This window comes from Cimex lectularius, unplaced genomic scaffold (assembly GCF_000648675.2).
Source record: "Cimex lectularius strain Harlan isolate CLEC.00 unplaced genomic scaffold, Clec_2.1 scaffold42, whole genome shotgun sequence".
NCBI lineage: Eukaryota > Metazoa > Arthropoda > Insecta > Hemiptera > Cimicidae > Cimex > Cimex lectularius.
The window spans coordinates 266906-292788 of record NW_019392754.1 but is presented as its reverse complement, the minus strand read 5'-3'; the positions used below and the strand labels follow the sequence as shown (position 1 = coordinate 292788).

The 25883-nt window shown below is 39.6% G+C and overlaps 2 protein-coding genes across 2 annotated transcripts in view; one reads left to right on the top strand and one right to left on the bottom strand.

The window, feature by feature from the left end:
• LOC106673814 (fructose-bisphosphate aldolase-like) overlaps positions 1-2548 on the top strand; it is a 19241-nt gene extending 16693 nt beyond the window's left edge. Inside the window, exons 5-7 of the mRNA XM_014406107.1 lie at positions 1636-1870; positions 1940-2151; positions 2214-2548. Of these exons, the coding sequence (XP_014261593.1) occupies positions 1636-1870; positions 1940-2151; positions 2214-2337 (571 nt within the window). The 3' untranslated portion in view covers positions 2338-2548. The remainder of the gene's footprint in view (positions 1-1635; positions 1871-1939; positions 2152-2213) is intronic.
• A 5879-nt stretch (positions 2549-8427) lies between these two features.
• LOC106673815 (vitellogenin-1-like) lies at positions 8428-15332 on the bottom strand. The gene is made up of 15 exons (XM_014406108.2): positions 15221-15332; positions 14805-14974; positions 14427-14732; positions 14111-14347; positions 12956-14041; positions 12269-12879; positions 11979-12207; positions 11658-11910; positions 11332-11584; positions 10967-11261; positions 10505-10892; positions 10277-10446; positions 9592-10204; positions 9345-9514; positions 8428-9277 (listed from the first exon to the last, which is right to left on the bottom strand). The coding sequence occupies exons 1-15, from the start codon at positions 15249-15251 to the stop codon at positions 8471-8473; spliced, it is 5619 nt and encodes a 1872-aa protein (XP_014261594.1). The 5' UTR covers positions 15252-15332; the 3' UTR covers positions 8428-8470.
• Between the last annotated feature and the right edge of the window lie 10551 nt (positions 15333-25883).

Here is a 25883-nt window from a genome sequence, read left to right as displayed (position 1 = left end):
AAAAATAAATAAAACAAAGAAAATTCAATAACAGTAAAATTAACTAAAAAAAAGAACACAATATTTACATAAGGAAACAAAAAAACACATTTATTCCAACGGAAACTAAAATATTAAACATAGATTAATCTTAATTCTCTACGGGCAACATTTTAACAAACTTACACACTTAAATGAACCTAAATTATCATAAAATCTAAATAAACATTCCTTAAAAACTAAACTTTCCTTGGAACCAGTGTCCAGATATGCTTCTTTTCCAGGCGATTGAAAATCCCCGCTTCTAGGAATGTGGAACACCCTCTCTGAAGTTGAGTGGGTCCGCGATCGCCTTCGTTGATCAAGGAATTGATGATTTTCTTTGCTCCGGCCAGGCCGTCTCGACGCACACCGTCCTCTCTTTTTTCACTCTTCTACTCTCTCTTAAGCCTACCGTCTTAATTTTGATTAACCCACCGCCAATTTTAGTTTAGGTGGCATTACAATTCAGGAGGCATCCCTGGCCAAACAACAACAATACACTCATACTATGTTACGAACAATGCCTCTGAATTTTCATCTCTTTATTTATTTTTTGTTTGACTTTATTAGCTCATACAATGTGACGAAGGGTGTCACCAACAAGTGTAAATCCAGATTGGGATTTCTTGGCGTCAAAACGAGTCGAAGGAGAAGAACCATGGCCCTTTTTCGTTTGAGTCTACTTCAGGAGTCTCACGTAATTGGCGTACTAACGACAGTATGTAGATTCGTAAAGTGGAAACGTGCTGATGTTAGTTTTATACTTGCTCTGATTGTCTAGATTGTACATGGCAACATACTAAGAAGCATTCTGTATAGACGTTGGACTCGGTTTTTAATTCATTCGTACACTGCTTGTTAAAATTATGATGGCTAGTAAATGACTTTACTGGTGCTCACTTTCCATGTGATCTGGGACACATTAATGTACTAATGGCCTTGTTTTGTGTCATGATCGTCCAAGTAATTCTAAGGAATTGCAGTACTAAGTAATGTCTCTATATGACTGGAAATGTGATAGTTTTTTCACCTTTTTTCATCAAGTTGTGTACGGTCGAGAATCTTACATACTGCGTCCAACGTCTCATAGAATAAGGAGCATTATATGACACGTTTGACTCGGTTTTGCTCCATTTACCTTGCTTTTTGGGTTTTTGGGTTTCTACCAAGTGCTCACCAGATCATGTCATTTAGTACTGGGCACATAATATATTTGGTTTGTGGATTAGTCCCGTTGAATTTCTCACACATTATGAGATGTGTTATTAGTAAGGTAATCCTATTTTTTGCATGTTTGTAAGCAGTTGATGCTAGGTGTTGAACTTTTAGCTTTACCCACGAAAATGTTTGGAAACCAAGCTACAGATTCCTGCAGTCCTCAGCACGACATATCTTATTTTCAAAATTATATTATCGTTGTTGAACAAAATAGATTAACATAAGTTTAGCATTACATTTTCATGTATCATATCATTTGATCCTTTGTACACTTTCAGAGGGATTATATTGTTCATCTTTAGTATGAACACATATACGACTAGTAAAAATGATATTGAGTAAAAGAAATTAAAAACAATTTTTATATGTGTGTAAAAAATTTGTATTTTCTTTCAGGCTTGTACCGATAGTCGAGCCGGACATAGAGCAAGAGGGAAAGCATTCGTTGGAAAGAGGGCAAAAAGTTGCTGAAACTGTTTTCGCCCAGTTGTTCCAAATGCTGCAACAATATCACGTCTTCTTCGACGGGATGATTCTCAAAGTCAACATGGTCAGCGCCGGTATGATGTGTCCGAGAATATTCGACTCGGATCAGATTGCCAAAGCGACAATGGAAGCATTGACTAGAACGGTGAGTTGGCACAAATAAACCGCAAACCGAATCACTGGCAGATGGTTGGGATAAAAACGCTATTTTCAGGTTCCTGCTGCTGTCATGGGTATATCCTTCCTCGCGGGGAGCTTCGAGGACACGGAAGCGACCAAACACCTGAACGCGGTCGTACGCTGCGTCTCTCGAAGACCGTGGTATATCAATTTTTCATTTTCTAGAGCTTTGAGCTATACCGTCCTCGACATCTGGAGGGGAAACGTTGAGGCAATAGAAGAAGCTCAGAAGCAACTGTTGCGAAGGTATACGATTTATCAACCGTTTCTTGCAGAACTTTCTTTAAAAAAAAATCTTCTTCCCTTAGGCTCAAAGATTGTTCACTCGCTAGCTTAGGGAAATACAATGATATAGAAGAGATCAAACTACCGGAAGACGAGGAGCAAATACCGACGCATCAATATTACGAGAATATGCCAAGAAATTTGTAATAACATGCGTAACCGTTTTTATCATTTTATAACAACAATACGCCAAACTTTCACATTTGAGCCGCGAAGGAAACCTCATTTGCAAGAATGAAACTACTACGATAAAAATGTTTGCCACTACGTCGTCTTACTATTCAGTCTGTATTTTGCATTCCTTGGTAATAAATGTTTAATTTCACTTTAAAAAAAATTATACACATATGTTTTTAAATGTTGCAATATTATTCATATGGTATCGATAATATAATAAATGTTAAAGGTTAGCTGGCAATTTTTCAATTAATCCTGCTAAACATTATCAATTCTAGTTTAGCAGGATTAATTGATAAACCTTTGTCACTCGCTAGACTACATGACCAGTGATCTAAAGTCTCACAGACTAACAAACGACTCATATGCAATATTGAAATTAAGTCAATACGGACTTAATGATCCTAGCTTTAAAGTGCTCCGTTCCTCCCAGGCTAATTTTCCGAAAAATAGTAGATGCTTCTTTCTACATTTTCAATCTTACTACTCACACGGATCTCAAAATTCTTTTCACCCATGATCTGGCAGGAACTACCAATACCTACGTTGAATACCGAAGTATCACCAAGAATACCAACGTCTACTACAGCCTTGTACACTCTACCTACTCTCTTGCCTCAAACTTGCATCCTTCACTTGAAAAATAATCCAATTAGAAGACTCAAAACAAATTGGCCATAAGCCTTATTGGTCTAATGTAAAATTGGAGCATCAAGAGACCTATTGGATTCGAATTCTTTTCCTGCTCTCTTTGATACATTCTATCCTAGCTTTCTTGTTCCCGCAAGGTTTTTAGTTCTGGAACATTGTAGAAAGTTTTGCATGCCGACCTGAGCCACGATAATACTGGGCAGGGTCACAGGGGAGTATGACTCGGACGGACACAACAGGCTTAGAAGGGTTTAAATAATTTTAAGTCTAGATGTTCCTCAGTGGGTTTCACAATTTAAAGAACTTGTTGTATTGAATTTTTGATCTTCCCGTCTTGCAGTGTTTGGTCTATCAGACGCGCTTTGGCAAGCCATCGTCTGTCAGTTTGTCTTGTTTACATTTTGTGCATATTGGATTGAATTTTTCTCTCAATTGCACGAATCGAGATGTACATGACCATGAACTCTCGATACTGAGTTTTTGGATCAAATAGTGCTCCTGGAACAGTCTTGCGTCCTAGGTCCATCGGGGTCGAACAAGCTGTACTCATGACCGCGGGTTTTTTCTGTTGAAACTTCTCTCTGATGCTTAGAATGATCTCGTCCAGAGATTCTTCTTAGCTGATCTTGTTTTGTGAGATTACTCCATGTGATTTGCGGAAATGCCGAAATGCGTGTGATAGGCTAACCCGTCGAATTAGCTGTAGGGCATGTCCTCACTGCCACTGTGATGCTCTTACGCCGAGAATTTGCCGGCTTCGCTCCCTGGGGACGGGCGGGGTTACTTAATGAATTAACAATACTGAATCTAATATTAAATTTTTTAAAAAATGGGGGCCACGCTGTTTATATACACGGAAACTGCGAACCGTAAAGAAAAAAAATAAATAAAACAAAGAAAATTCAATAACAGTAAAATTAACTAAAAAAAAGAACACAATATTTACATAAGGAAACAAAAAAACACATTTATTCCAACGGAAACTAAAATATTAAACATAGATTAATCTTAATTCTCTACGGGCAACATTTTAACAAACTTACACACTTAAATGAACCTAAAGTATCATAAAATCTAAATAAACATTCCTTAAAAACTAAACTTTCCTTGGAACCAGTGTCCAGATATGCTTCTTTTCCAGGCGATTGAAAATCCCCGCTTCTAGGAATGTGGAACACCCTCTCTGAAGTTGAGTGGGTCCGCGATNGATGGCCTAGCCAAAGAAGGTTCTAATACTGCGTTTGTCGGGCCACAACCGGTATTACCTCACTCTGTGAGCACAGCGAAAGAGAGTATCAATAACTGGGGCATGAAACAATTCCTTAGGGAGTGGAATTTATCCCCCGGACACAGGCAATCGAAAGAGTTTGTTAAGGCGATCAATCCAGCTGAATCGAAATGGCTATTGTCTATCTTGAGGAAGGGAATTACGAGGCTGATAGGTATTCTGACGAGCAACTGCCCACTGAGAAGACACCTCTTCGTAATGGGTATCCTACCAGATCCCTTTTGCCGCTTCTGGGAAATAAAAGAAGAAACGGCAAGGCACTACCTCGCAGAGTGTGATAGGTATGCTAGGTCTAGATTCGAAATCTTTGAAGGAGAGGACATCACCAAATCACTCCCCGAGATAAAATGGTTCAAAATCTTGGGGTTTGTGAACAAGTCCAAGAGGTTTATGCAGTACACGTGAACCGACCAAGTCCCGGTCATTTAGGGATGGGGTACGAGGCATAATACCTAAGCACCTCTACCAGTATCGGTCTATTGTGTAACCATTTTTACCAGTTGTTTTGAATTTTGTTGAGAACTCTGTGAACCCTTTCTTAGGAGGGGTCCGCCATTTCTTCTTCTGGTAATATCTTCACAGGCTTGTTTCTTCTGCTCCTTGATTCTATATGTCTCCGAAGTCTGCAATGTCGACTCAACAGACCAACTAATATTCTATTCAAATTTGCTTAGTGGTCATAATTGATCATATTATTTATTCCAATTAATTATTCTTTTTACCTGAGGGCTTTGGTTGAGATGAAAAATTAGTGTCACGAGCGGGATTCGAACCGACGACCTTCGGCTTCGAATCCCGCTCGTGGTATTAATCTTTAATCCGTTTACGTTTTCGTAGTCAATTGACCAAATTACATCGTTCAATCAATTAATTATTCTTTCTAAGGTCTTGCTTGAGATAAAAAAGCCTGCGTCACGAGCGAGATTCGAACCCACGACCGCGTTAAATACGCCACTACTTGAGCTATCGTGACTTCGATCTTCTCGGACACCAACTCTCCATCTCAACCTACAATTCGAATTGTCCCTCTTTTTGCCATTTTCAAATGTCGTGTAATCGGATTGGATTCCAGGCGACTTATGAAGCGGCCATGGAGAGCAGTTTCGTGGAGAGATACTTCTTTTACTTTTTAAATATTAATCCATCTACGTTTTTTTAGTCAAGTGACCAAATTACATCTTTCAATCAATTAATTATTCTTTCTAAGGTGTTAATTGAGTTAAAGATGTCCGAGAGGATCGAAGTCACAATAGCTCAAAGGGTAGAGCAGCGGTGTATTTAGCCAGTGGTCGTGAGTTCGAAGCCCGCTCGTGACACTGACTTTTTTATCTCAACGAAGACCTTAGAAAGAATAAGTAATTGATTGACTAATTTTTAATCTCAAGCAAAAACCTTCGATATTATTCTATTGTTCGATAGTTACTTAGCAATCTTGACTTCTCATCCTCGCTAATTTTTATTGATTCAGACGCGTTTAGGTATTTCGCCATCTTGAAGGCGGCCATCTGACGGCGAATGCCAAAACGTCTGAACGGACAAAAATAGGATACGCTAACTATCAAACAATAGGTTTATCATCCGACAGGAAGAAATCTTACATGTACCATTCTACCCTAGCACGTCCTAGATTTAGTAGTCTGCCTTTAGTTTGTCCCCTTTGGGAGTGGGTGTACCGCAGGGCAGCGTGCTTGGACCAATCTCTTACTTCATCTACCTATCTTCCTTTGCCGGCTATTTTCCTCAAAAACTCTCCTAGCATAAAAACTGACTGTACCGTATCTTGAATTCTATCTCTACTCACGTCTAACCTGAAACCGGCATATAAGAATTGAAAGCTTGCGGACTACTGCAGATGAGTTAGGCATACTGATTAGAACAATGGAGCACCGTTAAACCTCCCAAAATAAAATGAATACAGTCCTTAAAATCCAATGTCTTCAGAACCATCGTCAACGATCCCTACACCTTTACCCTTCACAATGACCTCCAAACACCCTTTGTTAAAAAGCTTAAGCTTTAGAAATATTCTACATTCCATGCAAAACTATTCTCACATAATCTATTGGCCCGATCCATATCCAATATTATCCACTCTACAGTAAGGTGACTGAAGCGGAGGTGTCCTCGAAACCTCCTTAAGAATAGAAGAAAAATGTTCAGGAACTGGAAGAACAACACTGATTACTTGCTCCCCTCAGGATGTGATGAAAAATAATATTGAATCTCATTACATATAATATACATAATTAGTATAAATGGTAATAAAAAAGAAGTTTCTGCGATGATCCTTTGATGAATTTTTCACATGGAGGACAGACGGTACTTCTCAGTCGGGAAAGGCTGGGCCATCGCTCAAGCCAACCGATAGACTGTCCAAGTGCTTTGAGGGATAAGTATTGTGACCTTGACCTCTAAGACCAGTATGTGAACTTGCAAATACCTATTCGTCTATGATCTCGCCCTGGACACACTGACTCATAATGGAGCAGGAGCTGGTGATAGATAGATCTGGCGCTAATAGTTGTAGATAAACGGTTCGTTCGATCCGGTAGCCGGAAGTCTATCCGAGAGGACTGACTATATGATCCCGGAAACATTCTTGACAACATCCTACAAAGTCTCAACGGACTATAAAGGAGAAGCAGAACACAGGAGAGCGTCAGATACAATGATGTGGTATACAGATGGCTCCGGAACGAAGGAACCGGATCGGGCATTTTCTGTACAACCGAAAACATGAGCAATCAAACTCATTAGAGAAGTACACTTCGGCCTTTCAAGCAGAAATACATGCCATCGATGCTTATGCCTTGGAAAATCTTAAAAGAGGTTACACGGACAAAAAGTCTGATAGCCCAGCAACCACTAAAGCATTACCATGAATGCATTTATTAGCGTGACTGTGTAGTATGAGAGAGACGAAGGCGGAATATTTAGCACCCCAGTTAAATAATGGGGGAGCAAGCAGCTATTGAAGCATTAGCATGTTAGAAAATCACATCAAAATTAGTCAGTGAATACATCCAAAATCTCCAAAACACAACAACCAGATGATATCATGGGTGCCAGGGCACAGAGGAATTTTGGGTAAGGAGAAAGCAGACTACTGACCAGAGGAGGATCTGCAAGACCATACATAGGCGAACCTATACTTGGGATAACAACAACAAATATTGAATCCTCCATCGCAGAATTGATCCAAACGAAATAAAAAGAGAAGTGGATAAACTCTAGCGGTGCTAGACACAGTAAATTTATGATGGAACAACCTTCACTGAACTAAGGAACTAGGAAGGTACAATAAGCCGGAAGGCTGCAGTGCCTGGGGAGTACAAACCCTGCTTCCTAGTATCCTTATCACCATACTATATCCGAGTGGAACTCCTGCAATATTTTTAGGCCTATACCTACTATATAACCTGGAGGTGCGGTCTCGAAAAATCTTAACACATTGAGGTATTGAGGACCTCGACTCTCCCTACTTTTATCCTTGACTAACCATTAGATGATTTTAAGTCACTAAGAATCCTGAGACTAGATTTATTATATTATAAAATGATGAGATTCACAAGATGCTTAGAGTTTGTAGCAAAAGGTGAAATTTCTTTGTAAACAATATGTATATATTGTAAATTTATGGTAATGACCTATGCCAAAGCTTTTCGTAACCAAAGCCGTCATCGTTCCTCTGTCCTTAAGCCCCCATTTACTTTTTTCAATTTGATGTTGTCCCGCATTGTATGATAGGTCCAATCTTACTTTAAAATTTTGAACTTTTATATTTATGTCCTGCGTTCTCGTTTTATTTCAGTTTTCTTATTTATCTTTTTATCCCTTTATTGGAATCGATATGTGTATGTTTTAAAGACAAAGGTTCTTCATTTCTTTGTAATCTAGCTGAAGAACTATGAAGTCAATGGATAAAATAACTGCAAACTTAATATTTTCGTTTTTTTAAAGAAATGTTATTGTCAACCGTAGTAAGCTTGGTTATTTCAGGTTCACCTTTAGATATTGTTTTATAATTATTTGTTTTTTTAATAGTTCATGTGCTGTTTGAAAATAAATCAAATATGTAAGGTTTGGAAGAAAGGGATGAAAGCTTATTAAATTAAACCATATAGTCGAGTATGTTATTTATTTCGAAAAAGATTTTGACAGATTTCAGTTCTTGACGCATTTCTTGGGTACTTGAACGTTTTGTTGGTGGTTGGGCTTTCTGTCTCCGAAACGAAGGCTGTTTCCTTTGCTGACGGACTCGCGCCAGCGTTGAGCGGTGGCGTTGTCGGTTAGGCAGTGGAATTTCTCGTTTCTCACTTCATAACCTTCAGTTTTGTATCCAGGAAGGCACTCGGGCATCTTTCTGGCACTGAAGCATGTTTGTCCGTTGTATTCTACGACTTTAACGACGGAACGGTATGGCTTGCGTTCAACTTTCATGGATGGTTCAGCGATGTTGCTGGTCGGCAATTTTTGGTGTTGTGATTTGCGGCTGTTAAGGACGTTTCCGAGAACAACGTATTTCTTGTATCCTTTGGCATTTTGGGCTTTGTCGTGCATTTCTTTGGCTGGTCCCTTGCAGGTTTCGTCTGCGTAAGCGTAGCTACCAGCGAAGAGGTAAGGGTCTTTCAAGATCAAGTTGTTAGGACAGGTAAAGTCATCGACGTCTTCGCCGTTGAACGTTCCGCAAAGTCCACGGAGTTGTCCACGGAATGTGTTGGAAACCTGCAATTTGACGCGAGCTCCGTCGTATACGACTTCGACTCCGGCGAGAGGAGAGTACATCCTGACGGCACCAGTTGGCAGAGCGTAAACTTGGAAGAAAGTGTAGCCGAAGTTGTCTTCAAATTTAGCTACTTTGGTTTGGGTGAATTCGGCTGTCTGTCCGTTGACCTTAACTACTCCGACTTTGTCCGAGCTGGAAGTAGGTTTAACTTCGACGACATTTTCTCCAAAGACGAGAACGAGTTCCTGCCGATCAAAATTTATATGAAAATGCTAATTCAGACTTATTTAGAAATTACATGCGAATCAATACCTTTTTGTCTGATTCGTGTTCACGAACAAGAGCGCCAAAATATTTGTCTTCAGGGTCATGGGTAAAGACTCCAAGAGAGTGAGCCAATACGTGCCAGCAATCGCCGAGTTTTACGGGGAATGATTTGTTGTCGAAGGTGGTTGCCAAGTTCTTGTCCACTACGCAAGTTGCTGAAAATAAGAGAAGATCCGAGTTGTTCAATTACAAATTTTGCAAATAGGGATATCGTATAAATCACAGTACTTACGGAATTGTTGAGCACGGAAGTAGGTTTGGCCGAGGCGGTCAGCGGTGTTGTAATGTGGGTGGAACACAACAGCTGGTCTTACCCAACGGTTAACAGGGAGATGACGGAATTGAGCAGTGAGTGTTGGGGCCTCGACTGAGATGTTGACGGCTTTAAGGTCTTTTTCAAACCTGACAACGACATCTACTTCTCCTTGTTGGTTTTTGGCAGAAACGGTGTCTTCATGAACATAAGGATAAGCGAAGTAACGAGCGAGATCGTAGGCTTTGTAGGTGAAGTTCTTAAATACTTGTGGCACCTGTTCGTAGTGGAAAGTGAATTTATATTGATCGAAGAAGTTAGCAGAGGCGGTAGCATTGCGGCAAGCCGGTTGGATGTAATTTCCTTCGCGCATTTCACTTTCGCAAAGTTTGGAAACGGGGTGCTCACGAACGAAGTCGCGGCGTTCGTTGGTCTGAGAAAGTTTTCCTTGGAATGTAACTTTTGCACCTGAAGATGCCTTTTCGCCGAATGAAAATTCACCGTTGATTTGTGAAGTAGGCTGGGTTTCGAGAGCTTTTTTGAAGTTGACAAGTGGGACATTGGGTGAAGTTGCAGTAAGTTCAAGTGCAGCCTGAAAGTAATCGTTCATTTTAGGTCATTAATGTGAATTTGTTTGTACATAGGAGAAAAGTAACTAAATTACCTCGTATGGTTTGGTGGTGTAGGTTTGTTTGGCTGGAGTCTTGCTCACGAAGAAGAGGAATCGTGATTTGTCAGAAACAGGGCTGCTAGCATAAGAAGCTGTGGCAACATACTTAGCCTTGGATTGACCCTCGAATTGGACTGACATATCGACCATATGTGCGGTGTAGTCTGTAATGTATAAAATTAGTTATTTTTGTGTTCGTCAACTTCTGAGAAATAAGCCAACCTTGGATTCCAGCTGCGGCGTTCTGAAGGAACTGCTCTTGACGTTCAAGGCTGTCGGGTTTCGAGTCTGATTGGGCAGCGCTGTTCCTAACGTTGGCGGCCCTGTGTTTGTTGTGGCTTGAGTGTACGCCCTTTTCAGCGGAGTGTCCAGTTTTGCCGTAAACAAAGGTGAAGTTTGCGTATTGAGCGGTAGAGCGTTGTGGGTTGTAGACAACGGTGAAGTTGTTGTTGCTGATAGATTGTTCGAAGTGTCCATAAACAAGAGCCGAGAGTGGGTCATGACGTTTGAGTGCATTGTACACTGTGGCAAAATCGTAAAACTTCTGCTCAGTTTCGGCTTTGACGTCGAAAGCGAATCCGGTACTCTCGTGTCCAACTGTACTTTCCCTCTGCAATCACGAAACCGAAACAAATATGATTTAATTATTCAATTAAGTGTAAAGCATTGATGTTTAAGACGTACCCTTTGAACAGGTCTGACGTGAATATGTTCGGCGTGAGGGCCATCGACAACTGGGGTGAAGGTGAGGATGTCGTGTTTGGCAGTGTAGGCGACAGTACTGTATTCGAAAAGCTTGTGCTTGTGGTTTTGTTCAAACGACTCAAGTTTGGCCCAGACCTTGTTGTTTTCGACATCAACATCGACACGGGCACGGATGGGAAGATGTAGGTGGATGTTCCTTTGAAGACCGGCGATGTAACGCTGGTTGTCGAATGGTGTGACGAATCCCATCTTTCCTTGTGTCTTGACGACATAGCTGAAAGACGAGCCGCAATTGTACAATTGTTGTTTACGGCGCTTACTTTGCTTAAAGACCAAATTCTTACGTAAATTCCATATCGGTGGTAACGTTGACAGTTTTGGGGACGGGGATTTCGTTCTTTGGGTATGAAGCGATATCAGGATGTGATTGAGCGCGCATTTCACCTCCCAGGTAAGCGAATGTCGGAACATCGTAAGAGTAGAGGAATGGCAAACCCATGGCAGTGGGGAATCCGATTTTGAAACCACTCTTGCTGTACATCTTAGTGAAGTTGAAGTGTTGACCTTGGTGGAGAGACTGAGCAACGTATTTGGCGACTAGAACAGAATGTAGAGTCAGAAGTACGCTTATGTAGACAGGCGATACCATTAATGTAGACTAAGAACTCACTGTTAGGCAACTGTTCGACGGTATGGTTGTCGAAAGCAAAGAAACGTTTGCCACCGAAAGTCGAGAGGAAAAGGTTTCCTTCAACTTGTTCAGGCTTGTTAACGACGACATTCAACATTTTGGCGATTTTCTCGAATGACCATGTGTTGTCAGGTTTAGAGTGGCTAGATTTGGAATTTCTGCAATGTTCACAGGTGAATTGGTTTGAAAGCAATTCCATAAGTTCATCAGCGCTCGAGGTCATGTAGCTCATCTGAAAATATAGATAGTTGTATGCTACGTCATTTAGTGAGATGGTATTGAAAATATTTCAATAATTGCCTGGTATTGTCCTCGCTTGAATCCTCCAAGGTTTTCTCTGAGGTTATAGAATACAGAGCTGGGGACAAGGCTGTCTTCGCCTTCAATGGCCGTGAAGTCACCTTTGTATGAAAGGTGACCGTGTTGCGGTTCTTGTGCAACGAGATAGCTACGAATGTAGTGAGTGGAATATTGAAGACCGAAGTCACGGTAATTCAGCATGTTGACAGCAGATTTAGCATTTTCAGCCCTAAAAGAAAAATTTTATATAAGAAATTTTTCAAATCAATTAATTTATGTTCTAAACTTACAATTCGTAGTGTTCTGGGGTGGTGAGGCTAGCAGCGGATTTGATGGCGCTTTGCACGGCGGCAATGACTTGCTTGCTGTGGTCGGAGTTGGTAAATTGAGCCATACGTTGCAATAACTGTGCAGGTGGGTTAGTCTTCATCAACTGCATAACAGCAGCAACACGAACTTCTGAAGTATCTCCGGTGTTTTGGTAGATTTGGTAAAGAACAGATCGTACTCGTGTTGGGTATACTTTGGTCATTTTGTCCAAGGAAGCAACCATGGTCAATCGTTGGTAGTCAGATACATGTTGTTGTCCTTCGAGGTAAGGCTCAAAGACAGACAAAATTTTGGGATGAGCTGTGTTGCCGAGGGCACGGATGTATACTTGAATCTTAATGCTGTCTCCTTGCGAGATGGCTTTGGTGAGCTGCTTTTCTAAGTATGGAATGTATTTGTTGACGACATCCTTTGTGTTGTTAAGAGCAAATTTTCCGTAAGTGTACACTGGGTAGCGGTTGTATGTTGTATCCTTGTCGACTTGAGCTTTCCTTACAAGACTTGTGAACGCAAAAATGGCGCTGGTGTTCAAAAACCTTTGTTTGGTAACCTTTTCGCTTGTAGCCAAGTCCTGTAAAAATAAATGAACATAACGTTATGAAATTTCATTCGTCAAGAGATGCAGTTAATAGCAAAATTTTACTTACAAAAAATGCGTTCATGTATTCGTTGGTTGGGTAACGGGCTGTTTGTGGCAATACTGCTACAAGTTCCGCAGCTTCTTCATACTGTACTTTTCCGGTGTTGATCCATTCCTTTAAGCAGAGAAGAGCAGGTCCGGTTCCGGCTTGTGACATGGCATCACGGAAGGCAACCCATGCTTGATAACGTTCGGCATCAGAAGTGCTCCTAGGTGATGCTTTGGAGTATGGGTAGTAGAGTTGTTCAGTGGCACGTTTAAGTTGGTCGACGGTCATTGTTTGAAGAACACGGGTCAAAATGACGAATTTGGTCAAAGTGTTTTCACCGGTGAGGCCATTTGGCTTGTGAACTTCGGATCCTATTTGTTGAGCGAGCTTTTGTACTTGCTGGACGACATCTACCTGTCTTGCAGCTTGGATCGAGTTACCCTGGTATCCAATGAAGTAAGGCAAAAATGGCGATGTAGGTGCTTTTTGAAGTTCAGGTTCGGGTTGCCAGTATTCTTCACTGCTGCTAATCGAACTATGGCTTTCGCTGGAACTGGACGAACTGGAAGACGAGTAGTACTTGTTTTGGTCTTTTTTCATTTGTCCTAGAACTTCTTGTGATTCACTGGAACTGGAGCTTGAGGAACTGGAGGAGTGTTGGGTTTTACCCGATCTTTCTTTCTGTCCAACAGATCGTCGAGAACGATTCCTTTTTGGTTGTTGAGGATTTGTTGCTTTTTTGAGGGGGGATTGGACATGCTCTGAGGATTCAGAAGATGAGGAAGACGATGACGATGAAGAAGGTCTGGAGGTTTCTTCACGGCTATTGTATACCTTGTAAGCGTTATGGTTTTGTTTGTCTTCCTGTTCTGTGGCCGCGTTGTATTCGTACACGAGGTTCTTGACGGTACGAGGGTTGGGGACCGATGGTACGTTGCCCGATTGCGAAACGGCTTCGAGTGTCAAGTTCATGCGGCTGGCAACGATTCCCTTCTGGCTGTTGTACAAATGTGGAGCCAAGACAATTTTGTTGGTAGTGACCGAAGATTGAATGGTGTAATGGCTGAGGGATCCTGAAACGATGACTCTGGTCTGGGACGAACGCTATAAATGACGTTATCATTAGTTGTTATAAACGTTATAATGGAATTGTCGGCATTGCGTGATACTCACGGACATGAAAGTTCCCATTTGGTTGCTTGCTGGTTCCCAATCGGTCAATCCAGAGATGCCAAAGTGGTAAGCCACACGTTGGTCACAGTTGGAGTAGTTCATTGTTTTCACGATATCAATAAACTGTCCGTCTCCACGGTAGTGAGTAAGGGGAGCGAGGTATGGGCGGCTTTGCAATACGTATTCTGGAAGAGGAGAGACATCGTAGATGGTTTCGCACAATCCTGTCACTGTGTCCTACGGATCAAATTTAGTGTTCGTTGAATGTTATTATTTTGAAATTTTATTTAATTTTCCAAGCGGCTATTGAACTTACTTCCATGGTTTTGTAGACGCCCATATGATCGCCTTTGTTGGGTACTTGGTTGATTTTGGATTTCATCAAATGTTCACCTTGGGTGTCGACCTGAAGCTGACTTGCAATGGCTTTGAGCATGTTAAGTTCCCATGTTGCGACGGAGCTGGCCACGACCATTTTGTCAACGACGCCATTCTTGAGATGAAGTTCGAAAGGCTTGTTGGAAAAGGGGAGTTGACGGTAGTTCAACTTGTTGTCTGGTATGTAAGAAGACCAGCCCCCGGTGAGGTTCGCATGGACATCGGCGTATTGAGCTTGACCGATCTTTAAAAAAAGTTCGTTTTTTTATTAAACTTAGCTTCAAACTCACTAAGATTCAAGGGAAACTAATGTTACCTGCAGTGTGATGACATTTTCGGATTTGGGTTGGACGGTGAGTTTTCCTTTCATGAGCATACCAGCGTATTGGTCCGCGACCTGGTGAAGTCCGGTGACGGTCCTTCCCCTGATCTCATATTTGTACTGGTTGCCTACTTTCCAAGCAATTTCAGCCGATGCAAGCCCAACTAGAATTAATCAATGTACACATGTCATTTTAGCGTAGAATTATTTAATTCTTGGTATAACAGTGAATTTATTGTATCTAGTAAACGTGCTTAAAAACTTTTGATTTTAAAATTCTTTTTTAATTTGTAATTTCTCAGTCAAATTAGATTATTTGTACTGTTACATTTTTAATAGTAAAATTTAAGCATATTCTACTGAAATGCTTAGCTGTTCTTAAGCGAATAGTTGCAATGTGTTTTACTTACCAAGAGCTAGAAGGAGAATCTTTGTCCACATGTTGATGTGTTACTTCACTAGTTAGCAGTTAACACAAACCAACCCAGTGGGTTACTGATGTTTAAACCCATTCCGACCGGTATATATACTCGAATAGAAGTTCAAGAATCAGCGAAATTTTCAATATGTGCCATTCGTGCTGAGTCTCGTATCAATTGACCTTTTGACGAATCTCTTATCTCGTGCACCTATCCGACCTCTCCGAAAGAGTATATTCCATACCCTAGTTTACAAATTTTATAAATGGCTTGAATTGCTTATTACAAGGGCAATTAATTTTAAATAAATATTATTTATTGATTGAAATCGTATTTGTTCAAAATGGGCTGAAGACCTTCAAGGTTTCTTTGGTTTAAATCAAGGGATGAAATGTATGAGTGCCTAGAGTGGTTCCGGCAAGAAAATTATATTGTAAACTGTAACAAAAAAAATTTTGTGTGAATTTTTATGACAAAAGTTGTTTACTTTAAAACGTTAAGGAAAAATGATAGCAGATGTCAATAATTGTCAAATTTTAGTCTATCCTCAGTGAGTCTGTTAGATGCCTTTAAAAATTTTCCCATTGACGGTTGGAATTATACTTTATTTAGGATAAACCAAAACCTAAACGTAAATTCATTTTTGACCTAAAAATAATGGTAAGCCTTTTGGTTTTTCATTTTGCAGTATCTACATAGTTCTTCTTTTTCCTAAGTCGATTTTCAAACAGCTTTAACTATGTTTTATAAAATTTCTTAGCTTGCCTTATATTGTCCAGTGCTTGAGTTTTTCTTTCTCAATCCTAGTTCCAACGTAAGTGCTGCCCCTTTTATGTTGGTCAGCCTTATCACCTCATATACCTTTATACCTTAGAAACCACTTTAAGGTAATTTTGTCGTTCTTTCCTAGACTGATGAGGCAATTTGGGCACTCGCAGGCAAGTCTGAAGCATAGATTTCATATTTATAAAAAATAATGGTAAGCCTTTTGGTTTTTCATTTTGCAGTATCTACATAGTTCTTCTTTTTCCTAAGTCATTTTCAAACAGCTTTAACTAAGTTTTATAAAATTTCTTAGCTTGCCTTATATTGTCCAGTGCTTGAGTTTTTCTTTCTCAATCCTAGTTCCAACGTAAGTGCTGCCCCTTTTTTGTTGGTCAGCCTTATCACCTCATATACCTTTATACCTTAGAAACCACTTTAAGGTAGTTTTGTCGTGCTTTCCTAGACTGATTAGGCAATTTGGGCACTCGCAGACAAGTCTGAACCATAGATTTCATATTTATAAAAAATAATGGTAAGCCTTTTGGTTTTTCATTTTGCAGTATCTACATAATTCTTATTTTTCCTAAGTCCATTTTCAAACAGCTTTAACTATGTTTTTATAAAATTTCTTAGATTGCCTTATATTGTCCAGTGCTTGAGTTTTTCTTTCTCAATTCTAGTTCCAACGTAAGTGCTGCCCCTTTTTTGTTGGTCAGCCTGATCACCTCCTAACCTTCATACCTTGATACCCACTTTAAGGTAATTTTGTCGTTATTTTTTATAGTCATTAGACAATTTAGGCACTCGCAGACAATCTGAAGCATAGATTTCATATTTATAAAAAATAATAGTAAGCCTTTTGGTTTTTCATTTTACAGTCTCTACATAGTAGCAGTATTATTCTACCCTTTTTCTATGTCGATTTTCAAACAGCTTTAATTAAGTTTTATAAAATCGAAACATAAAATCATAAAAATGAATCAAACTGGTTAAAGAGGAGTTCCTTCGCCTTCTTTTTTGAGAGATTTATAAATTTCTTAATTTGCTTTATATTGTCCAGTGCTTGAGTTTTTCTTTCTCAATCCTAGTTCCAACGTAAGTGCTGCCCCTTTTTTGTTGGTCAGCCTGATCACCTCCTAACCTTCATATCTTGATACCCACTTTAAGGTAATTTTGTCGATATTTTTTAGAGTCATTAGGCAATTTAGGTACTCGCAGACAAGTCTGAAAGCATAGATTTCATATTTTTCTTTATTAATTTCTGTCCCATTGTATTGCATGGACTTCAACTTGAAAAATTGGATCAATGATGGTTGACCCAAGGGACTTTGCTACGATTCGGTGCTTTTACCCCTACGCCTAATCACTGATTCACCTCTGTGCATTATCAAGATCCATTTTGGGGGCGTCGGTGGCCGCAAGGTTTAGTCTTTGACAAGGCGCTCATCACTATAAGGTAAAGGTCCCTGGTTCGAATCCAGCGCGGCCCTGCATTCGAACCCGACATACTTACAAATGGGCTTTTTTTCAAAAACACCGGCACCCTGAGGGTTTATATGAACTCTGCTGTTGCGAACCCTCGTTAAAAAAAAGGTCCATTTTTGAAACTCGGTGCTACATCTCTTCCATAGGACTCTATAACCTCTTGGAAGACACTGTCAAAGTTGACCTCATTTTGTCAGGTACCGTTATAGCCACCTCATTTATTTTAATTCTCTCCACAATTTTGTTGTGACCTCTCAATATACAGGGTGAATTGCTACTCGTGCTACAAACTTCTCCAGTAGATTCTTCACCCTAAAATGAACAAAAAAGTTCATATTGTCCATGGTCCGNGTTGAGAATCGGACCATGGACAATATGAACTTTTTTGTTCATTTTAGGGTGAAGAATCTACTGGAGAAGTTTGTAGCACGAGTAGCAATTCACCCTGTATATGACTTTATTTCCTGGTGTCTCAGGAGCCTTTTGTACAAATCATCTTTTGTACAGAAATATGTAAGGGTGGAAGGTTAAGGCAACCGAAAAGCAGGGTGAGAAGTCTGATGAATGTAGTGGAATAAAACTATTATTAAATTAATAACAATGATGTATTAATCAATACAGGAATAAGATTAAAAGCTTAGTATGCAGGATTTTCTTCATTTTAGAAAATGCAAGTAGGAAAAAGTAAATAATCGGAAACAACGGATTAAAACAAACAAAACATGCTGAATATCAAAGATTTTCCTGTTGGGGCATGTTTGCCTTAAAGTACCTGATTTTAAAAGTTAGGAAAAAGCATCAAAAATCAATAGATAGTATGTTGCAATTAGCCTTTTTACGAACATTTGTTTAACAAAGATTTGATCATCCATTGAATCAACATTAAACAGGAAACTTAATATAATAATAATAAAACTTACAGTAGTGTTTTTCCAACGTCATAATAAATACAAGGGTGTAATTATGGAAGGGTACACGTAAGCATGAACCAAATGTTTGTAAGCCGAGTTGAGAAAATAATGAATACAAAAAACTGGAAGCCTAATAATTTTACACTTCCTACTTGTCAATTGTGAATGTTCAGCTGCAATAGCTGTACAAAAGTACACTGTAGGTTTGTACGTACAAGTTTGCTTCCTAACTACCGAAGGTAGGGAAGTCTTGTTTTCACGGGGGAAGTCGAAAAAATGGTTTGTCCCCTAATTTGAAAATTTCCTCTCGCACTTTTCGTTTCAGACCTTTCTGAAAAAATTTGGTACCGTGTGTGCCAGTGACCAATTACTTGTAATCGGCAAAATTCCGAAACCATGAAACCAATTTTTATGAAATTTTCAGAAATTGTGCAGGTAGGTTTCTAGATGGTACCCTATGGATTTTATCCCGAACAGATTAACAAAATTCTCATGCGCAAAATGTTAGGAAGCTATACTGCCCACACACTTGGGCCACATTTCAATTTGTCTATGAAGTGCGTTTTGACACCCAGGGCTTTATGGAAAATAGCTGAAATAACTTTTGAAATTATTCTTTAGGTGGTAGTTAAGCAGGCATTGTGTTCCCGAGTACTCATCGTCAACAAGACAAGAGGATCTTTGGCGTCCCCACCTGGCCTACTTGGCCTTATCGGACGTTTTGATTCTCAAGATGAGAGCTGACGCACCTCCGCATATGACGGAATGGTGTTACCGCCGTAGCATTGGTTTAGAGGCGCCCCTGCCCCTAAGGGCCGAGACAACCTCGCTCTCCGCTTGTCCACTCCGAATAGTCGGGCCCGCATTGTACATCGGGTCGTATGCCGCACGCGAAGGGCTAACAAGCCGAAATACATCACCCTGTCCCCTCGCGTACTCCCTAGATAGAGAAGGCCACTCTATCTCCCTGAATATAGGGGCTTCCCCAGCTTAGGGAACGCCTCGGCAGCGGTTTAGTTTAAAGAGGAATTGCTAACCACACCCTAGATGAGCACCGCCTACGGTAAAGTCTCCTATCGAGCTCAGCCTACACCTGTCATGCTCATTCGAGGGACGCCATAGGCTCAGCCTAGGTGGTCCGATCCTTCGCTTCCCCAAGGGTACCACGCCGGTCATACGGACAACAATGCAAAGCATACTCGAGTCAGAGACACCGATTCACTACCCGCTTCCATCCGCTTACTCACGCATTCGAGGGATTATACATGATCATCGCGTCCTCAACGCTTACACGCTGCCGTCCGGTCGCAACGTCTCCCGTGAGGCCGGGGGGGGGGGTTACGTTGGCCATACGCAAGCTTCACGAAGGTCACAGATAGAAGACAGCCTCTGTCTAAGTTCCCGCCAGGGGCGTCACCACGCGCCACCACGAATCATATTCCCAGTGTTACTAGGGCTGAATTTGGAAAGTTTAGTTAACCCGTGGTACAGATGGCCATACACCCTCCCCCGTCTGTGTAGACATGATCTAGTGCACTGGTCCTCGTGTGACTCTGCTAAGGCACCCGCCGCCCATGCCGACCCTAGGCTGACACAGCTTGTGCTTCAGAGAGGTTGCCACGCCCTCTGGGATGCACCTTTATTTTGTGCCCTGATACCCCCCTTGTAACCAAGGGTTAAGAGGGGTCACAGGAACTCGGATTGAGAAAAAGGGCTGTGAATAAGACCACGAGGTGAGCCGTTTCGGGGTCTCGAGTCCCAAACCACACTATACCACCCGTTGTCGCCGTAGTTCCACATAATAGGCAGAATAAGTGTTTTGTGGATGTGTGTGAATTGTTGAATCACTGATGAATTCGTGAAAGGAAGGGGTTGCTTATAACCCCGCCCCGAGGAATATCTTGTACTCTGGGTGAGTGTATGACGTCTGGAGAGTAAAAGAAATTTATTAGCGTGAAAGGAAGGGGTTGCTTATAACCCCGCCCGAGTAATATCGGGGGAGTAAATGTGACCAGACTATGCTTGTGGTGATGTATATATGTATTGTAAGTTTTGTATCTATTCTTTATTTGACAACGTGAGGTACAAACGAGAGACTAACATTCTAGGATATCAACGTAGTATATATTTGAAATCAGAGAGTCAGTAACGAGATCGAGACGTCCAAATGGCTGCAGTTAAAAACAAAATACTCACAAAAGAAGAGAAAAAGAAGGAGAACACGCAGAGGGTCAGCGATGACCTCAGCTGTTTGTCTTCTAGACTTCCGACTTTATTATTATTATTATTGTTGTTGGGGCCGTTGTTTTAAGAGATGTTGTACCACTCTTTCGTTGACGGTCGCGGGTTCGATCCCTGCCTTATCCACTGGTGTTTTTAACAAAAGTGGTCAATAAGTTCTTACAAAACAACAGTTGAATTGTATGTTAGATAAATTTATTGAGCGCGAGCGGTGAGTCACGAAAAAGAGCCGATTCATTTCACTGAGCGAGAGGTTTTGATCCGATCCTCACAAAGGGATGCTTTTACATTTCTAGCATTAGCATACACCATCAGTTTTTAAGCGTAAATTCTGACATATGTCTGTTTCTTCGACGAATAAGTCTCATGGCTTTTTGATTTTTCCAATGTTACTTACTATATTGAAACTGTGGTTGCATTGTTATTCAATTGTGCTGAGAATCCTGTAACAGTTTGATGAGGGTTTTCTTCTACGGTTAGGTTGATTACTTCCATTATTGATTCTTCTTCGGCTGTTCGTTAACTAAACTAATAAAATAACACGAAAATTGCTCTCTTCACGTCGAATAAACCGAAAAGCTAGTCAATATAAACGATGAATGGAAAATTTAAATCAGCATATTATAATCAGTAAACATGTTAGTAAAAACTGCTTAATTTTTCATGAATTTCTATAATAACATTTTTTTTACTTATATATAATCCGTACATAGGGAAAACATCCTTTACAGATCTCGTGACGCTAATTTTTCATAACCACACATCACATAAAAATTATAAATTAATTTAAATCATTACTTTGGTTAAATAAGACAAACTAAAAACATATGTACTGAATTAATATTTAATATCAGTAATACTCACTAGTTTTCGTGGTCCGCTTGACCAATAAATAACTTTAAATTAATTAAGGTTTTTAGTTGAGATAAAAAAGTCAGTGTCACGAGCGGGATTCGAACCCACGACCTCCTGCTAGATACGCCGCTGCTCTACGATTTGAGCTATCTGACTTCGATCCACTCGGACACTGACTTTTTTATCTTTACCAATAACTTAAATACAGATTAACTAATTCAAAGACATTATTTGGTCAACAGAGCCATCTCCACACCATAAAAGTGGATACCCTGGTCACAAGGATTGATGACTTTGAGGAAAACCTTAAAATACATTTGTACAACAGCCTAATTGGGGTCCTGTAATTTATTCAAAATTTTACAAAATACCTCATTTAAACATTTTATTCCTTTCTAGTAAAAATTAATTTGTGGGACATGTCCCTTTTCTGTAATCACTGATTCAGACAAGAGAGGCAGGATTATCCTGACACGATTAAACCAAGGCAACGGCTTCCTGACAAAGTCACCTGGAGAATCGATAGTACTAAAGCAAAGCATGATGACAAAGATCGGTAACTAAAATCGAAAAACGCTTACAGTCATATTAAAGTCTTTCGTTTCTTTTCTAGTATGAATGTATTTATTAGCGTGACGTTAACTGTGGATAGACGTGATTGTGATGGAATATAGAGTATACCACTTGCCAAATTAGTTTTTTATAGTGAATTTTGTATATTGGGGCAAGATGGTGGCATCGGCGTATTATCGTATACCCTTGTGCTTCCTAAATTTTTAATTGTATATTCAATTTGATAGGGTATGTTGTTAGAATATATCCATGTGAGTGGTTAATAACCGTAGCTAAATAAACCTTAATTTTCAACTGGTGTCACTGACTTTTTTATCCCAACTAAAAATTTTTAAACCTTAATTAATTGAAAGATATTAATTGGTCAAGCGGACCACTAAAACTAGTGAATTTAATAAGTTAAAATGAAGTATACTTCACTAAAGCTCTCCGTGGCCATTTCATTTGTCGCCGAGAATCGAATAGATTAGACGACATTTGAAAAATGGCAAAAAGGAGGGAAAATTCAAAAGGTGAGGTTGAGATGGGAGATGTCATAATTGACCATATTATTTATTCCAATTAATTATTCTTTTTATCTGAGGTTTTTGGATGAGATGAAAAATTAGTCGAAGCGGAAGGTCGTTGGTTCGAATCCCCCTCGTGATACTAATTTTTAATCCATTTACGTTTTCATAGTCAATTGACCAAGTTACATCTTTCAATCAATTAATTATTTTTTCTAAGGTCTTGGTTGAGATAAAAAAGCCAGTGTCACGAGCGGGATTTGAACCCACGGCCTTCGACTAAATACGCTGCTGCTTTACCACTTGAGCTATCGTGACTTTGATCCCCTCGGGCAACAACTCTCCCATTTCAACCTAAAACCGTTCGAATATTCACTCTTTTTGCCATTTTCAAATGTCGTGTACTCGGATTGGATTCTCAGCCACTTATGAAGTGACCACGGGGAGCTGTTTCGTGAAGTGATACTTCTTTTACTTTTTAAATATTAATCCATCCACGTTTTCGTAGTCAATTGACCAAATTACATCTTTCAATCAATTAATTATTCTTTGTAAGATCTTGGTTGAGATAAAGATGTCCGAGAGGATCAAAGTCACGATAGCTCAAGTGGTAAAGCAGCAGCGTATTTAGTCGAAGGCCGTGGGTTCGAATCCCGCTCGTGACACTGGCTTTTTTATCTCAACCAATAGCTTAGTAATAATATTGGGTTGATGCAAAATAAATTAAGGTTTTTCCTTTTCGCTTACTTTTAATACCAATTGTGTAAATAAAACTAATTCATTATATTCACTAATTTCGTGGTCCACTTGACCAATTAATACATTACAATTAATTAAGGTTTTTAGTTGAGATGAATAAAATACACTTGAGGTCACGATAGCTCAAGTGGGAGAGCAGCGGCGTATCTAGCGGAAGATCGTGGGTTCGAATCCCGCTCGTGCCATTAACTTTTTTCATCTCAACTAAAAACCTTAATTAATTCTAATCCATTATGCTAAGGCCTATCTATCTACCTTTCTTTCTATTACAATTCTTTTAGAAAAAATATTTAATTCAGTCTGGTCAGTGCTTTCAAACAAAATGATGTGTAAGAGCGATTTTCGGCAAATTTATTTCTATGAATTTAAACTTGGGCGAAGTGCAGCGCAGACCGCTCGAAACAATGACATTTGTGGATGGAGATGGAGATCATGACCTGACGAGCTAAGTGCCGGCCGACCTTCTTCTATAGACAACGACCATTTAAAGCCGACTCCACAAAAACTACTCGAGAAATGGCGTAAAAACTTGCTGTTGATCAATCCACAGTCGTTTGCCATCGGGAAGAGTGGAAGCTATTGGGAAAGCAAAGTGGATCGCAGGCATGAAATATTTTCAATGCTTTCCGTACGCAACAAAAATGATCCTTTTCTCAATCGTATAGTAACGCTTTGTAGCTATTCTCCGGATAATTCAATAATTTCTAAAAGTTTTCAAGGTAAGGATTTAAACGTTTGGGTTCAGCAATGTTTTTCCTTTTGGAAAATAATTTCAAATAAATTTTCTCTAGTTTTTTCTCTCTCTCGATATAATCAATCGCCAATTTACAACTGGGAAGGTTGTGTTATCGGAGACACGAGTGATTTTAATTGAGCCCAGTCAGCACTTTCAAAGACTCATTGAATATACTCTCTGATTAGGGGCTGATAAACGATTGCCAGCCGGTCATCTTTTTCTGTTTGTAATTTTCTGCCGAATCAGTCTTTGTCAGCTGAACCGGGCGACATGTGTATCCGTGTTGATTAGTGTAGCATGTTCGGTCGAATTCCTACAATAAAACAATATTGTGGACTCAAGGAAGTTTAATGTTTGTTATATAATTCGATACGACTACTAACAATGACAAACGACCTTTTAAAAAAATCGTAAAACTAATATGAATGTTGAAAATTAAGTTCACTAGCTTTCGTGGTCCGCTTGACCAATTAATATTTTTCAATTAATTAAGGTTTTTAGTTGAGATAAAATAGTCAGTGTCAGTTGAAAATTAAGGTTTACTTAAAATTGTTTAAAAAGCCTCTGCATTTTCCAGCTATTAACCACTCACATGGATATATTCTAACTAGATACCCTATCAAATTGAATATACAATTAAAAATTTGGGAAGCACAAGGGTATTTGATAGTACACCGATGCCACCATCTTGCCCCATAATACAAAATTACAAAAAAACTAATTTGGCAAGTGGAATACTCTATATTCCATCACAGACATGTCTATCCACAGTTAACATCACGCTAATAAATACATTCATATTAGAAAAGAGACGAAAGACTTTAATATGACTATAAGCGTTTATCGATTTTAGTTACCGATCTTTTTCATCATGCTTTGCTTTAGTACTATCGATTCTCCAGGTGACTTTGTCAGGAAGCCGTTGCCTTGGTTTAATCGTGTCAGAATAATCCTGCCTCTCTTGCCTGAATCAGTGATTACAGAAAAGGGACATGTCCCACAAATTAATTTTTACTAGAAAGAAATAAAATGTTTAAAAGAGGTATTTTCTAAAATTTTGAATAAATTACAGGACTCCAATTAGGCTGTTGTACAAATGTATTTTAATGTTTTCCTCAATTTCTTCAATCCTTGTGAGCAGGGTATCCACTTTTATGGTGTGGATATGGCTCTGTTCGGCTCTCAACACTTTTTTATTGTAGAGAAGCGTTCGTATTCTGCTAGAAATGTATTTACCGCCTCGAAAATATTTAATACAATTAAACAGATATCGTAAAAAGAAGTTTCAAATACCATTAAAGTAAAAACATGACACCCAAAAGAACAATATTAACCCAATAGTTTGTTATAAGGCCAAGCGTAAATTGAGCTCCAAAAAATGTGAACTGCCGTTTGTTGGATGTAGTTCTTGAGGCTCTTCAAATCCTTCATTTTTCCAGCATTGACTGGAATCTTTGACTTGTACAACTCTGCAGTTGGTAGCGCAAAGGATTTCACTGCTGGAATTGGTAGGCCTTCAATGAACTCAGAGGTTTTAATAGTGCCTGGTGTTTGGGATGATACCTCAAGGTAATGGCATGATGAAATGATCTTTTGATATTTTGCTGGTAGTCTTCGTGTTTCCAAAGACGTAGTTTGTTTAACGTAATAGGTTGAAAACCACTTTCGGTAGTTATTTTATCATCCCGATAACTCGGTCGCAAGGGAGAAAGGAGTGTCCTCGCAATGGAAAATACACTTTTATTTTATTATGTGTATTATGTCCAGACAAGACTCCTTTTATCCTATCAAGTGAAATGTCTCATTTTAGCACCAAACATAGG